This window comes from Pezoporus occidentalis, unplaced genomic scaffold (genome assembly GCF_034315485.1).
Source record: "Pezoporus occidentalis ecotype Australia unplaced genomic scaffold, CSIRO_AGI_Poc_V1 ctg33, whole genome shotgun sequence".
Taxonomy (NCBI): domain Eukaryota; kingdom Metazoa; phylum Chordata; class Aves; order Psittaciformes; family Psittacidae; genus Pezoporus; species Pezoporus occidentalis.
This window is the reverse complement of record NW_026915268.1, coordinates 3,572,846-3,592,492: the sequence shown is the minus strand read 5'-3', so window position 1 is coordinate 3,592,492 and position 19,647 is coordinate 3,572,846. Positions and strand designations below refer to the sequence as shown.

The window sequence follows — 19,647 nt, the reverse complement described above, 5'->3', positions numbered from 1 at the left end:
TATCAGCAGAGACTTGGACATCTTTTCTGTACAGCAGGGACAAAAACTAAGCCCTGGATTCCAGGTGTGGCCTGGCAAGCTCTGAGTGGGACAATGACATCTTGATATCTGCTGGTGCTGCTCTTGTTGGTGTAATCCAGCATCCTGTTGGGTGCAGTTGCATGCTGTTCATTCACCTTGAGCCTTTGTTCCCCAGGATTCCAGGTCCCTTTCCACAGAGCTGCTCCCAGACAGGAGATCCAAGCCTGTGCTGCCCTCCTGGATTGTGTTTTCCCAGGTGCCAAGACCTTACGCTTGTCCTTGTTGAACTGCATACAGTTCTTGTCAGCCCTTGACAGAGCCTGTCCAGGTCACCCTGCAGGGTGGCTCTCCATTCCAAAGTGCTCACTCACCCACTAAGGTTGGTTCCATTGGCAAACTTCATCAGGGTACATTTGATCCCGTCACCCAGGTCACTTATGATGACATTGACCAGTGTTGGGCCCCATACTGGTCCTTGGGGACCCCACTGGTGACCCCAGCTGAAGGAGCTGTTCACCACCACCGCAGGGTGCAGCCGGTCAGCCAGCTCCCCCGCAATTGCACAGAGCCCTCAGGACCATAACATGTCCATTCCTCTGTACTCTAGGGAACACAGCTTAAGCCACTTTCAAATGTAATTCCTAAGTTTTGTTGAGCTTTGTTTTAAGCAGCTTAGATGGTTCTCTGGGACACGTGCTCCATCTGGGAGAGGTCCCATGGGCAATGGGGCTTGGGCATCACTGGGATGTGCACCCACCACAGGCGAGGGCACAGAGAACCTCTAGTCACAGGGAGAGCAGCAACAGTCACAGGCAGCACGTGGGCACTAATGATCCTGTTGAAGAGCAGCATCTGAAACCTGAAGTGACTTGAAGAAATGTGTTTAACACCCCAAGAGCAGTCTGCTGCTGCTGCTGCTGCAGGACGTGTAAGCAAGCGTGGTGTGCAGGGCTGCTCATGGTCCTGGTGCCAGCATGCATCCACACGACTCAAGTGCAAACCAGAGGGGCAGCTCTGGAGGACAGCATGAGCCTTTGCCCCTTGGAGGGTGAAACACTGGCACAGAGATCACTGTTCCTGAGCAGATGTGGTGCTGAAAGCGAAGCTGGGGTTTGTTCTTTGTTGACTCTCATGTTTGGGACGTGCAGTTTAACAGAAGAAACATGTTACGATGTGATTTGATGGCATAACAAGGCTTCTGGTCACTCCAGGAAGTATTAACACATTGCTTGTTTCTCATCACTTTAGTAACTGGTTTGCAGGATTTGGAACAGCTTTTTCCAAATCAGAGGGTGTCAACAAGATCCTAAAAGCAATGTCACACTTGAGAGCCTCCTGCCCAGCCACTGCAGCTCCTGCTGGCAGGAAGTGTTGCTGGAGCAAAGAAATCCCAGCTCTTCGAGAGACTGAACAGCTCTTTCAACAGCCCCCAAGCAAGGCACTTGTCACTTACATGTTTATTTGAAATGCAGCTCTAGTTTATAGCATCATTCATGATGTTATCCAAGCGCCTGTGTTCTCTGCAGAAACACCAGACTGCTGTCCTGCCCGCTCCTACTCCCACACATACAACAATATTGTTTTACTCCAAGGAGTATCCTTTTCAGGCTCTCAAAACGTGCTTGTTAGCTCTTCATTCTCTGTCTCCAGAGACATGGTGATCCTCTGGCGCTGTCAGTTTTTAACCTGGTACAGGCTTATAAATGTACCATTCTGAGCCTATGAAAACTAAAGCACACCACTGTCCTCTCAGCATTCCCTGGGAAACTGGGAGCAAAGAAATCCTTTCTCCAGCTCTGGAGCCTGCTTTCCCTGTTCCCTGGCTGGGACGGCTGGAAAACGTGCCTTCCGTTTCCAAACGTTACTTTCCATTCCCTATGTTTTAAGCAGGGTGTTGGGCCGTGTTTGCCGGCCGCTTGCCACCGGTCCGCCTGCAGCGCTGCGGGTGTGCGTCCTGCGAGCACCGCGTCTCCCCGTGACCGGTGTGGGTGCTCCTGGGAGCCTGCAGAGGCGGGTGCCTGCAGTGCTGCACCCTGCAGCCCGGCTGCGGCAGCGCACACCTCCCGCTGCTCCTCAGGCCCCGCAGCATCAGCTCAGAGCTTGTGACAGCATCAACAGTGACAGCCAAGCCGGGCTGCAGCCGAGCCCGGGGCGGGCTGAGCCGGTCCAGCCAGGGCTAAATAAACTCCCTTTGGTGCCCATGTGCTGTTCCTATCACATGGAAGTGAATTGCTTGTCCAGCAGTGCCAGTAGCAGTACTCGCAAGCCTGATGTGCCGTATGTGAACAGGTTGCAGGAGCAGAGGGCTTGCAGATGTGCAACCCTGGGCAATACGCACCACTCCTGTCCCCAGACCCAGCCCTTGGGAGGGTGATGGAGTGAAGCTGCTCAAACAAGGTTTTTGTAATGATTTAGGCTTAATAAAATCTTCCTTAAGCCTCTAAATGGTTTCAGCAAAACTTGGAGTTGGGCCTTCTAAGTCATCTCTCATCACCTCCAGCCCTGGTGCTGCTCTGGAGGCAGGCCTGTGTTCCCTCACTGTAACAGCACCCTGGCTGCAGCTAATTCCTTTCCTTCTAAGGCAGCACCTCCTGGGTTTTGCCTTCACGCACATCCAGTGGTTCTGGTTCACACCCAGTTAATGCCTGGTGGCAGCAGCAGAGGAAATGCCTCCAGCTGGTGCTTACGTTTCGGTGTTTGCATGAACGTGTTCCCACCAGCCGAGCAGCAGGATCCTGAGCTCAGTGCACCCTCACTGCTCGATGTTTTCATTGTTTAAGGCTTGAAGCAACTTGGAAATGCTTAAAATAGAGTGAAAATCCCTGTGCTGGCACAGGCTCCCAGGCGTGCTGGGAGGCTGCTGGGCTCCTGGTGGAGCAGTTTCATATGTTCCACAGAGCAGCTATGGTAGAGCAGAATTTTAACTACCCAAACCTGTATGACAGATTCTCATTTAAAATGAAATCCACGACTTAGGGGTGGCAGAATAACAAGTTGATTGAGAAGTAAGAACTGATGAGCACCATCGTGAGACTACCCTGGCTTCAATGGACTCTGTTACAGGAGTTCCATTGATTTCCACAATTTCCTACAAGGTGTTACATGCAATTTGGGTTGTATAAATTACAAATAACTAAGCCATTTCCAAGCCCTGTGTGTTGGGAATGTACTGTGTAACAAACCGTTCTGGGTGAAGGAAGGAGGGAGTGGGGGGAAGGCTTATGGGAAGCAGATGAGTGCTCTGTTGGCAGCTCAGCTGTGGGAGCAGCGGCTTGTCCAGGTGCAGAGACAAGCCTTTGTCTTTGCCAAACCTCTGACAGTTTGGCAAAGGCCTTGGCAGGTCTTTTCACACGGACGGGCTGAGCCCATGACTCATTTCAGCAGCTCTGGCCCTGGCCCTTCTCAGGACTCTGATTTTCCAGCCATGGAAGCTCCAGGCTATGTGCTCCCTGGGGTTAAGCTAATGCAGGTCTGCCCTTTTCCGACTGGGTAACATCTTGCCCATGCTGAGGTACCAGACCTGGGAGGGTTGTGGCTGCTGTGGCTGGTGACTTGGTTCTTGCTCATTGCTCCCTGAAGGTCTCTTGCCAACAGGAAATGCGTGTGTTTTCTTTAGGAGAAAGGGGGATGTGTGACCATTTGCCTGTTTCTGTCCTACCTGTAACTCTGACATTAGGTCCTATAGCTCTCCACAGGCTCTCTGCTGCTGCCCACATGCCCTCTGCTACAGCATGCAGGTGACAGCTTGTGCTGGTTGTGGTTTTGGAAGTAATGAATCCAAAATAGGAGACACTGACCTGTGCAATCGGATGGGTGCAGCACCCCAGCCTTCTCCCACTGCTGGAGGGTGGCAAGTACCAGGGTCAGCAAAATCCAGTCTCACCAGTGACTGTAAGACAGCTGGTGCTGGGCTGAACGGGGCCACCCCAGTGTGCTCTTTGTTCCTGCCTTGCATAAGTAACCCTAAAACCTTGGCTGAACACTCCTCTTGAGGAAGAAAGAAGCCACCACTGTGGTGCTGTTTGTAACGGAGGAATATGGCTGTGGGTGAGGGATACAGGCTGCTCTTATCACCAGGGTATTGGCAATTAATGTTAAGGATAACAGAGTTTGCTCTTTGCTTGGAGCGTGAACATTAACTAGGGATGTCTGATCTAGTTATTACCTTCCTCTGCCAGGGAAGCCTCTCCCTTGGCATGATCTGTTTTAGCTGTTGGACTGGAGATGGGAAGGAAATCTCTTATGCTGGCTGAGATGGCTGAATTTTGCATGTAAAGAAAAGCCCAACATCCCTCTTACTCGAGACTTACCAGCACGCTTTGGAGGCAATGCTCAGCTCTGCCACTCGTTGCCTGCCCGCTGCAGACAGACATAGGACACTTCTTGGCTCGTCAAATGCTGTAAGGGCCCTTTGGCTATGGGAGAAGCCACTTGTCTTCAAACTGTGTGACTTCATTTAACTGTGAATAAATACCCCCCTGTGCTGGCGAGTAATGCTGTCTCCTCTGGCACCAGAACGAGGCAAGTTTAGCTGTTAAGTCATTAATTATCTTTTTTAACAGCATGCACATGCTCACACAGCCCTCAAGTACTTCTGAGAGTGGCAGCATCCAAACACATCATCACCATCTGCAGCCAGCTCAGGCTAAAACATCACCCCATGGCCTCATTCGGGTGCAGATGAAATCCAGATGCACAAATACTTGAGTCCTCTACAAGGGAGGTGCTGAATGATGCATAAAACCAGTTGTATCTTGGCCTTTCATACTGTGGACAGGTTCAGGTTATTTTTGCAGCCACTCCAATGACTGGTTGTTGGGGTGGTTTTGTTCCTATCTGTTGTTTTACCGTTGTGGATCATTTAAAAATGCTAATATTTCCCAAACATGTCTGCTGAGTGAGGATGTTTGCTTCATCTCGAAATGGCTTGGTATCTAGGGAAGTGCTTTGGCCCTTGCAGGAGTCCCAAGGCAGAGATGTGAATGTGAGAAGCTTGGAGGAATGTGGAGTGAATTTGCTGCTTTTTCCTAGCCACAGCTTTATTTTTAGCATGCCTCATGCTCCAGGGTCACGTCTGGGAACCAACAGGAGGTTCTTTAGAGCAGCCTGATTCTTCTTTCGGGACTTCTTTGGATTTCTGACAGGTTTTCTTCTTTCCAGCTGCGGTATCTCCATGAGGTTGTAGGTGACTGCCCCAGGCCCTTTAGGCACGGGGTTGGAAATGAAGCAAAGCACAAGGAGCCTGTGCTTGACGCCAGGAGCACGGCAGCGCTGCTGGGCTTGCTTAGAGGCACCGGGCCGGAAGGTGGCTCTGCTCTCTGGGCAGGAGCGCGGCTGTCCGCACGCAGGACGGTGTCAGCCCGGCACAGGAGACACGGAGCAGAGCACAGCCCTTGGTGCGGGCAGCGGAGGGGCCGCTCCTGGCACGTCAGTGATGCTCAGTGCTCCTCCCATGCCCTGTTCCGGACCGTTTAAAACTCACATCACTTTTCTCAGCAGCAGAAAGAAAACTCCACTGCCCTGGGATGAGGCTTGAAGCAGAGCTCTGCAGGTGGCACAAAAGGCATTTAACAGCTTTTTACCATTAAAAAGCTCTAAGTTGGGTTAGAGGCATTGCCGGCATAACTGCAGTGGGAGGTGACGTGAGATGTACTGAGCAAACCGAAATGGGCATCCCTTTTTAACTTCTCTCTGTCCCACTGCCTGCAATGCTTTTCCCCCTTCTGAGCAGCAGCTGTGTTAAGCTGCATGGCCTGGCAGCAGGAGCTCTGCTTTGCCCTCACAAGGCTCAGAGGGTCTCTGTGTCCCCCACAGCTCACAGGCACCAGGACTGAAACCAGCCTCTAGCAGGAGTTCCAGTAAGAGCGTGCCATCACTCTTCAGGTGGCTGCTGATGCTGCTTTTAAACCCGAACACCTTCACCATGTTAAATGTTACCTTTGTGAAAGGGTATCCTGAAGGCAGCCAGGGAGGTGTCTGCAAACCATCCTGTGCAGGGTGAGCTGCTGCTCCGAGCCTTTCCCTGGCAGGGAGGAGTGGGGAATGGAAGCTTGTGTGGCCCTGATATCCCTGCAATTATAGCTGGGATGCATTTGCCCAAACCCAAAGCATTTGTTGAAATGGGAGCATACACACAGTGCTTTCTCTGCACCATGATTCCTACTCCAAGAAATACAAGCCAAAGGATCAGCTGTGAATGTAAATTTGTACCTAGTGCTTTACCTGTGGCTCAGAACTACCCTGTCCGCTCTGCAACTCTGGGGAGGGGATGCTTCATGCAATGTTTCACAGCTCAGAGCAGCCACTATGCCTCTCATCAGCTGTGTCTCCAGCCCTCACATTTCCTTCAGCCAGGGGACATTAATTAAGTTGTCTTAATCAGGATGCAGGCTCACAGCATCAATCCCCAACATAAGGAATCAGCTTTAAAGACTCTCAGGGTGCTCTCAGCCCTCCCTTGGCTGCAGTTCTGTGCTCAGTGAGGAGCATCCAGCTGTGGGGCTGCATGATTTATCAGCTGAGGTGTCAGTGAGGAGTGCGCTGGAGCAGCCTGGTAAATGCTGCCGTGTGCTGGGCTCACTTCAACAAACACCACTGCAAGTCATTCCTGGGAGATGTCAGACCCAAACCTGCTGCCAACATTGGAGGTGGTGGATGTGGGAAGCCTGTATGTGACACCAGCAGGCATTCACAACCATTTTCCATTCAAGTTATAGCCCCATTAATTTCTTTTCCAGGACTGATTTTCCAAAGAGCTTCATTGGTGCTGAGCTACGTGTCAGGTATATAGTTTTGTACATATGCAGCAGCTTCCTTTGCAAAGCTATTTCATTCTCATGTCCACAATGGGGAGGAAACCTAAATTTAATGATTGGATGTGTCTCTAATTCTTTTAGCTTTTGTAAGAACATCCTTCTGTGGGCCCTATTTCCAGGCATGTAAGTAAATGCATATGTAGTAGAGGATTCTTGTATGTCCCTGTTGCTGCATAGAGAGTGGATAGCACAGGAGAAAAGTGCTTTTGGAGCAGTATTTTTCTGAGGACAGTTCTCAGGTGACTGATTAATCTGTGTCCTGGAGACCTTTCCTGCTTGCATGCACAAAACCTTTGCTTAGGTTAATCACAGAATCCCAAACTGGGTTGTGTTGGAAGGGACCTTAAAGCTCATCCAGTTCCAACCCTGTCACAGGCAGGGACACCTTCCAGTAGAGCAGCTTGCTTCAAGCCCGTGTCCAACCTGGCCCTGAACACTGCCAGGGATGAGGCAGCCACAGCTTCTCTGGGCACCCTGTGCCAGCGCCTCAGCACCCTCACAGGGAAGAGCTTCTGCCTTATCTCTGACCTGAACTTCCCCTGTCTCAGTTTGAACCCGTTACCCCTTGTCCTGTCACTACAGTCCCTAATGAAGAGTCCCTCCCCAGCATCCCTATAGGCCCCCTTCAGATACTGGAAGGCTGCTCTGAGGTCTCCACGCAGCCTTCTCTTCTCCAGGCTGAACAGCCCCAGCTTCCTCAGCCTGTCTTCATACAGGAGGTGCTCCAGTCCCCTGATCACTCTCGTGGCCTCCTCTGGACTTGTTCCAACAGTTCCATGTCCTTTTTATGTTGAGGACACCAGAACTGTACACAATGCTCCAGGTGAGGTCTCACAAGAGCAGAGCAGAGGGGCAGGATCACCTCCTTCGACCTGCTGGTCACGCTCCTTTTGATGCAGCCCAGGATACGGTTGGTTTCTGGGCTGCAAGCGCACACTGAAGCCGGCTCATGTTCATTTTCTCATCAACCAACACCCCCAAGTCCTTCTCCTTGGGCTGCTCTGAATCGCTTCTCTGCCCAACCTGTAGCTGTGCCTGGGATTGCTCCCACCCAGGCTGGGGCAATAACCCACCACAGAGCAGAAACATCCTGCTGCACTTCTAGACCGGGCTGCTCTATTCAAAACAAATTACCATCAAAAATCGAAGCCCATGCCCTGCAGTGAGCGCACACCAGCGCAGGGGGTGGCAGGCTGTGACCCACCGCACAGCGAGCAGGAGCTAGGAAGCTCGGAGAGGCGGGGAAAGCCGTTGCACAGAGGGTTAGTGCTGCGCAACGGGAATGCGAAGGTGCCGCGCTTCCAGAGCCGCGGAGCCTCGCTCCTTATTTATGGCCCTGTGGAGCAGGGCCCGGCTGTGTTTACTGTGAGAGCTTCGCCTCGGGGCTGGGTGTGCTCCGGAGGCTGCTGCCCGGGGCGCTGCTCCCGCGCCTGCCCCGGGCTGTCCGTGAGCCACCTGCACACTTGCTCCGTGCAGCAGCGTCTCCAGGGCAGCCCAGGAGGCAGGAGCTGGGGCCCGGGTTCGCTGTGGCCCTGACGTGCTGCGGTCCCTGCAGGAGCCCGGCTCTGTGCGGGTGAGGATGGAGGCGATGGGGAAGCCCCGGCTGAGGCGGTGCCTCAGTGACCACCCCGGGGGCTCCGCCAGCAGGGCCTGGGATGGCTTCTGGAAGAGCACGAGGGAAAAGCGGCTCACAGGTCAGTGCAGAGAGAGGTCTGACCCTGCACGGGTGGGGATCGAGCCCGGAGCAAGGAATGGAAGTGCCGCTGCTTGCCTGTGTGCCTGGCTGAACGCTGGGTGTAGTGCCGGCGTGTCGTACCGGAGCGCTCATCCTGCCTCTGTCACTTGTGGGACCGAGCGGGTGTTTTGCACTGGTGCCTTGCTATAGAGCTGTGGATATCCACATTTAGCTAGGATTTGATTTCCAGCTCTCAATAGTTCTGTTTTTCCTCTGGATGGAGTTTTGCAGACATTTTCAAATAGGAAGCTGTTGGCCCAGCAGTCTCTTCTTGAGGCACACATGTAAGTTTTTAAGCTGTATGGACACAGGCAGTTGTGAGGACAAGCCCAGGAATAAGCCTAAGGGAGTAAACAAAGGAATATTCCCTTGGATGCCAGCTTGTAGCTAACGATACATAAAGAACTTGGGACAGTATAGCAAAATACTCACGTTCTGAGAAACCAGCTGTTAGTGCACAGACTAACACGGTGCTGGCCTGTTGCCTGGGGAGGGAAGTGCGAGTGTTGCACGGCAGGATAAAATCACTGCTTATGAAATGCATGCTAAGTAAAACATCCTTCCAGAGCAGTGAGGTGGCTGGAAGGACCTTCGGGGCCTTTAAGCCTGGTATGTTGCGGTAAAAATACACATGCTGTGAGGAATACCAGGTGTGTGAAGACAAGGAGCTTCTTGACTGATTTGAGACCTGGCAGATTTTCGGAGTGAAGTTGATACAAAGTTTTGGGTAAACCCAAAGGAGCTAAACCTTCCGAGAGCATCTCTGAGTGTGCCAAGTATCGCTGTGTCCTGCTGACAGCCCTTGCAGGCAGCCTGGCTCTGGAAGGCAGTGCTGAGGTTGTTTTGAAGTTGAACTCCAAGGTTTTTAGTGGACAGGGGCTAAAAAAGCCCCAAAGCACTGCTCAGCTTTTGCCTGCACAGACAGCAGGAGGAGCTGATTTGATGTAAGGCCAAGTAGGGAACTCCTACTCTGGTTCATATTTTCTTCCTGCTGCTGTTTGTTGCTGTTATGCTCTTCTTGGGTGTTGCTGATGTTCGCAAGGACTGTAGAGAGCAACGTGGGCAAAAATAAGAGAGCAGATAGTCTGTTGTAGCTTGACTAAAACACATAAAACATGAAATCCCCAATGTGACCCTTTCAAGTCTGGAAACACATGTGCATCAGAGCAATGCGGGTTAAAGACTGATACCTAAAGGGGGTATGGAGGAGTAGGTGATTCTGAGCCTGGGGCTGGTGAGAAAGCAGAGCAAAGCTCTAGCCAGACTCATTCTGCTGGTGTCCACAACAAATATTACTGGCTCTGTAGCAGCCATGAGGCTAAACCAAAGCCTGGGTCAAGCCAACCCTTAGTGGGGAGCTTAGGAAAGGTCAGCTTTTGACTTCAGGTGTCAGCTTCCCAATAGCTCTGTGTATCTGCACAAAATCTGCTGCTGCTTCAATCATGCTATGAAGAGCACAGATCAAGAGCTAACTGTTGTCATCCTGGGGTTGCACCATTTCAGGCCTGCTGGAGCTGGCTGGATGCAGAGGCGGAGGGTGGGCTGCATGTGCAGGGGGAGCAGTGCCCGGCCCTGCTTGACCAGCGCTGCCAGGTTTGGTGCCAAGCATCCCCCAGGACCACACGTGGTTCCGGCCCCAAGAGGCTTGGCTGGTGCATGTGCTTTGGAGCAAGGTTTCTGGTACTCTGCATAGTGAAATCTTATGGAAACAGCTACTTACAACTGCTGGACAAAAATATACACACAATGTTTTCTTTGGCTGGAACTGAGAACTTCTTGATCTTGACAAATGCAAATGCATGGCAGGACCCCTTAGAACTAGTTTGCTTCTCTGGCTAAATACACATTTTTACCCTCAAGTTTTCTTGGTTTTTAAGACAGCCAAATAAACAACCTCACCAGAGTTCTCTATTTTACCTTAACAATGGCTTGTCTTTAAAAAGTTAAAATAACAAAACTAGATCAGTTCAGGATGGTGTCTGCAATCTGAGAACCTGACCCCACCTTAGGGTACTCCAGTTTTCCCATTTCATTTCCTAGTATCAGCATCTCCAGTGTTTTCTTGGTGTTTCTTGATGTGTAATGGGTATCTATAAGCGCAAGCACAACTGAAAGCTCTTAAGAATGACTGCCCCAAAGCCCATTTCCTAAAGGTTTCTTTTCTTCTTCCTGATGCTGGGAAATCTGGGTCTGGTGTGGTTTGTACCATGTGGGATTTTGGGCAGCTCCTGCTCAGGGAATGAGCCCAAGCTGCAAGGGTCAGATTTGGGCCCCTCTTCATTTTTAGGTGTTTTATGTGACCTTGAACACACATGGTTTTTCAGGAAGCCTTTCTAGGATGTCAGACGTGCCCTGTCCCACCCATCACAGGTGTTCTCCCAGCTCTCAGGCTCTGTGTTACCAGGTGCACATGTCAACAGAGCAGACCCTCAGGCAGCCAGTGCCAGCTGGGGGGTGCCAGGCTTGGGGCTGCACTGGGGCCCTGCACCACGTAGCACAGAGGTGAACACTGGGCTTGCAGTTGGGATGTTGTTCCCCTCTCAGGCACGTGGTCCCTGTCCTCAGCAGACAGCTGGCAGCACCCCAGACAGGCCAAGAGTAATAAATGTTCTAGTGGCTGAAAATGGCTTTCTAGATTGTTTTGAAAGAGCTCAGTGGCTGGGTAAAGCTCTTTCCACCCCTGGCTTACATTCATCTTGTAGAAACAGGAGATTTTGTAGCTATTTCCACCAGCAACCCAACCATCTCTTGGCAGCAAGACTTCCCCATTCCAGCCCTGAGACAGTGATCAAAATAAGTCAAAGCTGCAACCACAAAACTGAGGGATTTCTTCCCCCCCCCGAGCCTACAGGCACTTACACTCTTTCTAAGCAGACCTTTCAGAGGTGCCAAGGGGCTTGACTGTTATTGCAAACATCCCTGTTCCACTTTCAAAATGAAGCAAGTTACACTTTGTCCTGAGGTTGTGTTTCAGTTTGCAAGTTTATTGATGCTACAAGGCATGATACACCCCTCCTGTAGGACGGAGCAAAGGGGCTGTCAGATTAACTGGGGACTTTCAGTGGAGGAATAGGACATTGGGAATTGTATCTCTGCGTGAGATCTATGATTTGGAGGTCTCCAAGGTCCTCAAACTGGTTTGAAAACCCTCACTTTAATTTGTAGGGGCTGGTCATGGCCATAGGAACACAGGGGTGTTTTAGCTGGACTGAATGGTGGCACCAAACCCACAGTTGTGGAGCCACCACCCCAGACTGGAACTGTGGTCCATTGGAAGTGGTTTATCATGTGTAGATACAAGATGTGCTGTTCAGCAGGCATGCCAAGCATGAGTGTTACTGAGGAGCAGAAGGAATTCTGTCGGGTGGATGGTTTGTTTCTTCTGTAAAACAACAGCCAGAACTTACATTACAAGTCTCCCAGATGAGATGAATAACGCTCAGCATGCTCAGGAATCTTTTCGAAGTGCTCATTGTTCAGGCATTTGCTGTCTCTCAGTAAGGTTTGTGTTATCCCTCTGTTCTCAGTGTTGGAAAAGCACAAGCTCCCACTTCTGGTGCAGGAGCATATCACAAAGGTCAGACTTCAGGACCACAGATTATTGCAGTTCTGGGTTTCCTAGGAAAAAAAAAAAAGTTTTAAATTAATAGCCCTGTTATTAATTGGAAAATATATTCCAGCCCAGCCTCCAGAGAAATGGCATTTCAAAGTATTTGTGCTTTAGAAAAGAACACTTCCAAAACAGAAACTCTCAGTAGTTTCCTGTGAAAAAGTGCATCCTTCTGATTGAGCTCAGCCTGCCCCTTCCCAGAGTGGCACAGCTGAGGTGGTACTTGGAAACCAGGCTATGGCTATCTTAAAACCCCACAGAGATCATCTCTCACTCCAACCTTTGGACTTCCGGCATTCTGGACCTCTGATTTTTAGGGTATTTAAATTATCTTGAGCCTTTTACAAAGCTGTTCCCTCCTGCCGTTTCACGTGCCCCATAATCATGGGCTTTGCCTTGAGGGCGGTGCTGGTACATGTGCTGTTGTTGGTGATAGGGGTTAGAGTTGAGGCTTCTGTAGATACTAGATGTGGTCTGTTTGTTATTTGTCAGAGGAGGAAAAAGTATTTTTAACCTATTGTGTTTGCTAGCCTTACATTACAGAAAGATGGGTGAGAATTAGGCATGACAAACTCCTTGCTGTGTCAAAGTAATTCTTCAGTGTCTAATTGTATTGTTTTCTGCACAATAACAAAAGGCAGTATAAGTTATTGTGACTGAGTTCAATCATGCCTGAGATGATATTAGCTCTTCTACTTAATGGTATTAAAACCAAAGCTAACATCAAGAAAGCAACAGTATTCAGTAGAGCAAAAGCTGCATTTTCTTCTGTCTAATATTATTGCATCTGCTCTGCTCTAAAATCAATGTTGTGATAAGGCTTTCCAAAGGAGGAATTAGGCAGCTCCTCAGTGCTCGTGTGTTTCTGAGTCAATGCCGAGGAGAAGAAAATAAAGCCCCACAAATGGCATCAGACCTGCTCCTGGCTGTTTCCTGGGCCGGCCCTTCCCAGCACTGCATCCCGCAGCACCCGCGGGCTTGGCGCTGAGGGCGCTACAGCAGCGCGGCCATGGGGATCCTTCAGCAGGATGCCAAGCACTGAGTGACAGCTCATCCAGAGCCGGGTCCGATCCCGGGGCCCTCCGGTGCACCCTGAGGTCTGGGCTGCGTTTGGAAAGGGAAGAAACCCGTGCAGTGAGCGGCACTTCAGCCGCTTGTTTCTATTTTGGGATACAATATAAACCACACCGAGAGCTTTGGAGGGGAGGCAGCCTCGGAGGGGAGGCTTTGGAAATCGATGGCTGCGCGGCAGTCCAGGTGCTGCAGAGCAGGACGGGCTGGGCAGCAAAGCCGCAGCGGCGAGGCTGGCGCTGCCTGCTCTCCTTTTCCCGGGGTGGCAGAGAGTGCTCTGTGGTTTCCCAGGCGGCTCCCCTGGGATCGCGGGAGCAGAGGGACCAAGACGCCGTCTGCAGTGCTAGGAGAGGGGTCCAGGCGCTCCCCTGGCCTCTCCTCCCTGCTCTGTCCGCGTTCTTATCCAGGGCACCGGTTGCCTCGACGGCTGTTTTGCAGCGTTGTCACAGGCACCCAGGGAGCCCGGAGGCCGGCGGAGCTGTGCTGATCCTCACAAAACAAAGCATGCCACGGCCTGTGCTGCATCCCTCTGTGCCTGGGGGGCACTGCAGGATGGAGCGAGGGCTGCCGCCAGCCCACACCTCCCTTTCCTCCAGTGGTGCCTGGCCCAGGTCCCCGGCCAGTGCAGCCAGAGATGCTTGTCCCTGGCCTCTGCTGCCCCGCACAGCTCCCCTGCAGCACTGAGCGCACCAGCTCCTCCCCTGGGCTGGGACAGCTCCAGATGTGGGGAGATCCCCCATGGGCATCGCCAGGGTTGCTTCATCTTCAAGGGAGGTCGCCGCAGGCTCTACATGCATCTTGTACCCTGATGCTGTCCCTGCCTGCCGTGTCTGCACACGGTGGATGAGCAGGCCTGGGTGGGAGCAGTGGGTTTTGCCGTGCCAGCAGCAGTGCGCATTGTGGAGCCCAGTGTGGAGCCACTGGTGAGACCTGGCTGGGCTGGAGGTGCTCAGGGTGCTGCGGGAGGCAGCCGGCCATGCCCAGGGATGTACAAGGAAGTCCCCTGTTCACCCAGGTCACTGCCTCCTCTCCCAGCACGCTGTCCTGCTGAGGCTGCTCCTGGGCTCCCGCTGAGCAGGGCAGAGCTCTGCTGTGGGTGCTGAGCAAGGGGAGCAATGTTCCCCCCAGGCTCAGCCTGCGCTGCCCCTCCGCACCTTGGCACATCACCAACCACCCCGGCCTGCCCAGCTCCCCCTGCAAGAGCATTAAGGCCAAACCCTCCAAATATTTTTGGGGGAGTACAGAGTGGTTTGGCTCTGTAGGGGTTGACATTTCCCCAGCTTTCTAGTTTTGCAGTCACCATCAGAGACTTGTGTTGGTTCAAGCCTTATAAGACATCCTTTCCCTGTCCATACATATTGGCCGCCCATAGCCTGGCTCTGCTGGGCTTTTGTCTGAGCACACAGCTTGGCCGAGCTGTGCTCTGAGATGAAACATCTTGTGTTGACTCACTGTGGCTTGGGTGACCTTCCAGAACAGACAGATGCACACGAGTCATGCTGGGCTGTGAGAAAGCAGCATGGACATGTTTTCCCTAAATATAAGGGACAGAGACATGGTTAGTGTTTTCCTACCCTGCACCAGATGCCAGAGCTCTAACACGGCTGCTTCCTGCTTGCCCTTGGCTCTGTAAAGAAGAACAAAGATGCTGACTGAGCTGAGCCTCCTCCTGGCTGCGGAGCACACCAGGTCTGGTGTGTACCTGCCTGGAAGCCTGGAGCACCCTTCATTCACCTTAAGGAGAGGTTTGGGCTCTGAACAAGGGGCAGCAGGGAAGCATGATGGACATCAGCCCCATCCCTTGTGACATGGGACTGAAGTGGCATTTAGGAAAGGATCCGTAATATCGATCCCAAAACCTGCTGACTGGAACAAATCTCACCAGTTTGTAAGTGTTGGAAGAAGGGCAAATAACATTGACTGGTGTTACTGCATAATCTTTAGGGCATTCATGCTGAACCGGAGCCATCTACCTGGTGTCCTCTGGAATGATCTGCACAGAAAGGGGAAGAAGATGCCCTGCTCTGCTTATGACAGGATGTCTAAAACACTAACGTGACTTGTGCACACAAATTCCAGGTGACTTCAGATTGGAGCTGAAGAAGGCTGGTCACTTTTCTGACAATTATTACTACTGCTCCTGGGCTGCCATGCTTAGCACAAGCATCACAGTTCAAGACAGACACTGGTGAGGTGGATAATGCTCTCACTGGAGACCATGCAAAAGATCCAGACACCAGATCCCTGAAGTTTCTTCTGGCCTCATGGTCTTCAGCTGTGTTAGAGGGGAGCAGCAGGAGCCTGTGGAACCCCGACACTGCTGCACCTGCAGAGCTGGGTCCCCAGCGAGGTGAGGCTCAGAAGGAGAAAAGCTCATTACAGGAAGGGCAAGATGGTGATGTTCTGGTGTTGGTTCTGGTTTGCTTTCCTTCTTTAACATCAGCACCTATCCTGGAAAACCACCTCCACATTGCTGCCCACTGGCTTTCAGCTGCCCACTGACTGCACCACTTGTGCTGGCCTGAGCTCTGCTCCGGCTTTGTAAACAGGCTAAAAATACCATGGGGCTGCTCCTCGGGGAGCTCAGCGGGGCCGGGAGGCAGCGAGGGCAGCAGTGTCACCTGGGGCACGGGGCCGCCCTCCAGCCCTGCAGCAGCGCTGACTGAGCCCCGCCTGGGGTCCTGGGGATGCCTCTGCTCAGGGAGTGCAGATCCTGCAGGAGATGTGGCCCGGGGAGCCCTGGGGCTGTGTGCGCCTCGTGAAGAGCAATGACTGCATCACTGCCTGCGTTGGGTTCTCTGCATCACTGCCTGCATTGGGTTCTCTACATCACTGCCTGCATTGGGTTCTCTGCATCACTGCCTGCGTTGGGTTCTCTGCATCACTGCCTGCATTGGGTTCTCTGCATCACTGCCTGCATTGGGTTCTCTGCATCACTGCCTGCACTGGGTTCTCTGCATCACTGCCTGCGTTGGGTTCTCTACATCACTGCCTTCATTGGGTTCTCTGCATCACTGCCTGCATTGGGTTCTCTACATCACTGCCTGCATTGGGTTCTCTGCATCACTGCCTGCGTTGGGTTCTCTACATCACTGCCTGCATTGGGTTCTCTGCATCACTGCCTGCATTGGGTTCTCTGCATCACTGCCTGCATTGGGTTCTCTGCATCACTGCCTGCGTTGGGTTCTCTGAATCACTGCATGCATTGGGTTCTCTGCATCACTGCATGCATTGGGTTCTCGGCATCACTGCATGCATTGGATTCTCTGCATCACTGCATACAATGGGTTCTCTGCATCACTGCATGCATTGGGTTCAGGGTGCAGGTACCAATGTGCTGCAGAGTGCTGCCTGCCCCAGGCAGGGCCACCCTGGAACCCAGATGTGTTCTGGGCTCTTTTCTGAAGGGTGCCCTGTGTGGGGCTTATGTCTCCATTTCCTCTGATTTCTGGAGTCACAAAACATTATTCTTTCAGACATCCTATTTCAGAAGCAAGCGAAGGCTAATTTCTGTTTTCATCACACTGGTGTGGCTTATATGTGGCTGTCCCAGCCACTCCTGGTCAGGATAACTGGGACCTGAGTGTGGATGTCTCCCTCCACAAATGCTACAGGAGCATGTTCCAAGTAGGAGCCTCATGAGGAGTTGTTTCAGTTTGCTATATATGTCTGGCAGCCACAAGGACCCTGTTTTGGGATTTTCCTTCATTAGTGCTTAACCTTGTTACCTAGTGTGAGACTGTGGCACAGGTAACCAGTAGTGAGTGCCAGTGCCCTGTCAGGCATCTGCTGTGTGCAGTGAGCAGCTGGAAATGGAGGCTGGGAGCAGCTCTGGTCTCCTGGCAATGCTGCAGCGAGCTCTGCTGCGCACACTGTCTGGCTTCTCCATCTCACTGCAGTGGTAGGTTGGGATGTCCCCAAGGTGAGCAGTGGCAGCGGGAGCAGGGCCTGTGCGAGCTGCCTGGTGCTGGGCAGGTCAGCCTCAAACAAAGAGGGAACAGGTCCAAAACTGAACAAATGTGTGTGGTAGGTAATAAACACATTAATGTCCAAACATGCTACTGGCATCCTCTGGTCTCCACCTGCCAGAAAGCCCAAGGGAAGCCCAAACCAGCCAGCACCCGGGTGGGTTGTGTGGTGCTTCTTGTAGCCCATCTTGTTGGGAGCCTGCTGCCTGTGTGCAACCATGCTCCCTGTAAGGACCATTCACTGTGGAGCAAGGTCAAACCGTGCTCAGCTGCCTCTGGTCGAGTCAGAATGTACGTGAGAGAGAGGTGGGTTTAAGGAAAATGTCCTTTGCTGGGTATGAGTTCCGATGCAAAAGCACAAGTTTTAGCAGGCTTTTCCCATTGCCTCTGGCAAAACTAGAGCTGTGCCAGGGGTGGTGTCCTCATTATAGTGCTGGGCAGCGTGCTCTGCACTGAGCTCGAGCATCTGGGCTGTGCTCCAGTTATCGAGGATTTCTCACTGTCAGAACCAGTGTTTTCAGCACCTCTGCGTGTACTCAGCTCCATCCTAATTCAAACTACATGTACCCTGCATTTGTGTCCTGACAGATTCCTTGCTGGTGCCCATGCCACCCACACCTTTGGCACTGTCACACTCAATCCCTGTTGTGAACTCGGTTGTAGATGCTGATGTGAGACGGCAGCCGAAGGGCCTGCTGCTGAATACCAAGGGAAAGAGAAAGGAAACGGCATGTCAGAGCCCTGCCAAGATGTGCAGAGCGGCTGGAGGGAGCTGTGACCGAGCTGCTCTTTCCCAGGGAGGATTCTCCACCCCGTCCTGGGTGGGATCTCAGCGGTCCTGCTTAAAGCTGAGCAGATGGGCTTGGAGTTCAGTTGCCCCAGCCAGGACTGCTTGCAGGGGCACGGGAATAGCTTCTGCCCAGGACAGTGACACGCTGCAGTTCACCCTCCCCATGGAAGGTAGGAGGAGGTTTATTGTTTTGCCTTGATTATTCTATTTCTTTAATTTTATTAGCAGAAAATGGGGCATAAGCTGTTTTGGGAGAAGGAACAGCAAAAGGTGTGGCAGTTCCCACCTGAGATGTGCAGCTTGTGTTCGGGCTTGGTTAGGCAGAAACCAGGAAGGTTTACAGTGATTTTGTTTGGGATTTAGAGAAAAAAAGTGTAGCTATTGGAAATATTGAAGTCTGATGCTTTAGCATCTGTCACACGGGGGACATTGAATCAGCAAAGCCTGATCTGTGAAGGAACGTGAGGGCTCTGTGCTCGGCACAGGTTTCTCCTCTAGATGGTAGCAGGTACCTATGGCAGGCTCGTCGCCCCCGCTCTCCACAGCCACTGGGATTCGCTGGGAGGGGAAGGAGTCCTTTGGGAGTATATACACGGGTGCATGAAGACACGTCCATGTGTGCGGTGTGCTATGTGCCTCTCACACGTTATCAGCCATGAAATTCCACATCCTGGCCAAGGAACAGGGCTCGGTTTGTTCGATGAGGAACCCTGTGTCTCAGCGCAAGTGGCAGCGCAGGGCAGGCAGGGAGCAGGGGAGAGCACCGGGGGTTCCTCACAGGGCCACCAGGAAGCACCCTTAGTGCTCACCGCTGAAGCCTCGTCCCTGCCTGTGTGTATGGCCGGGCGGGGGAAGCTGTCCCGCCTGGCACCGGTGGGCAGCGCAGGAGCTGGGAAGCAGCAGCGGTGCTGCTGGTGGGGAAAGCATGGGAAAGCCCTTGGGAAACCATCAGCAACGGAGAAGTGACCCTGAGCTCGGTGTCTCTCCCTGAGAGCCGATGGTAAAAGAGACGTGTTTGCAGCAGTGAGAGGGGACCCGTGGGGCAGGCACCTGTGCCAGCAGCAGTGGGGTGGCACGGGCAGCGGCTGGAGGGGGCAGTGGGTGCTGCTTCATGCTGTGCTCCCAGACCCTGCCTGTCCTCCCCAGAGCAGGAGGAGGGGTTGGGGTGCAGGTCGGGTGTGTTTGCTGTCTCAGCTCTCCTGCCGTGTGCTCAGGTACCTCCAGCAGGGCCAGAGCCCCCGTGCTGGGGCAATCCTGGCATTGCTCTGGCCACCAGCTGGGCCAACTTCAGCTCCCACCTTTGCCACAGGCTTGTTTTGTAACGCTGAAAGAATCCCACAGGAACCCTGACAGATTTGCAGGAGGGTATTAAGTGTCTGCACGTCAGACAGTGCCTTTCATTCCACTGCTCGTGTAAAACACTTTGTATTCTCAGGGCAGGAGGTGGAAGTGTTACAGTGAATTAGTGTCATGTCCCTTCCCAGCGATGCTCTCCTGACAGCCAGCCACAGGGCTGCTCAGCCTCGCCTGCAGCGCTGCTCTCGTGTGAGCTTTGAGGACTGTTTGCCAGGACCACGACTGGGAACAACACTGCATTTCTTGTCCTTTGCCTCTCTATAAAATAAATCACGCCGAGC

General features: G+C 52.5%; 1 protein-coding gene across 1 annotated transcript in view; it reads left to right on the top strand.

Moving 5' to 3' along the window:
* The first annotated feature begins 16,678 nt into the window (after nucleotides 1–16,678).
* Nucleotides 16,679–19,647, top strand: part of LOC134169003 (rho GTPase-activating protein 7-like) — a 46,607-nt gene continuing 43,638 nt past the window's right edge. The window contains exon 1 of the mRNA XM_062629194.1: nucleotides 16,679–18,180. Within this exon, the coding sequence (XP_062485178.1) occupies nucleotides 17,826–18,180 (355 nt within the window). The 5' untranslated portion in view covers nucleotides 16,679–17,825. The remainder of the gene's footprint in view (nucleotides 18,181–19,647) is intronic.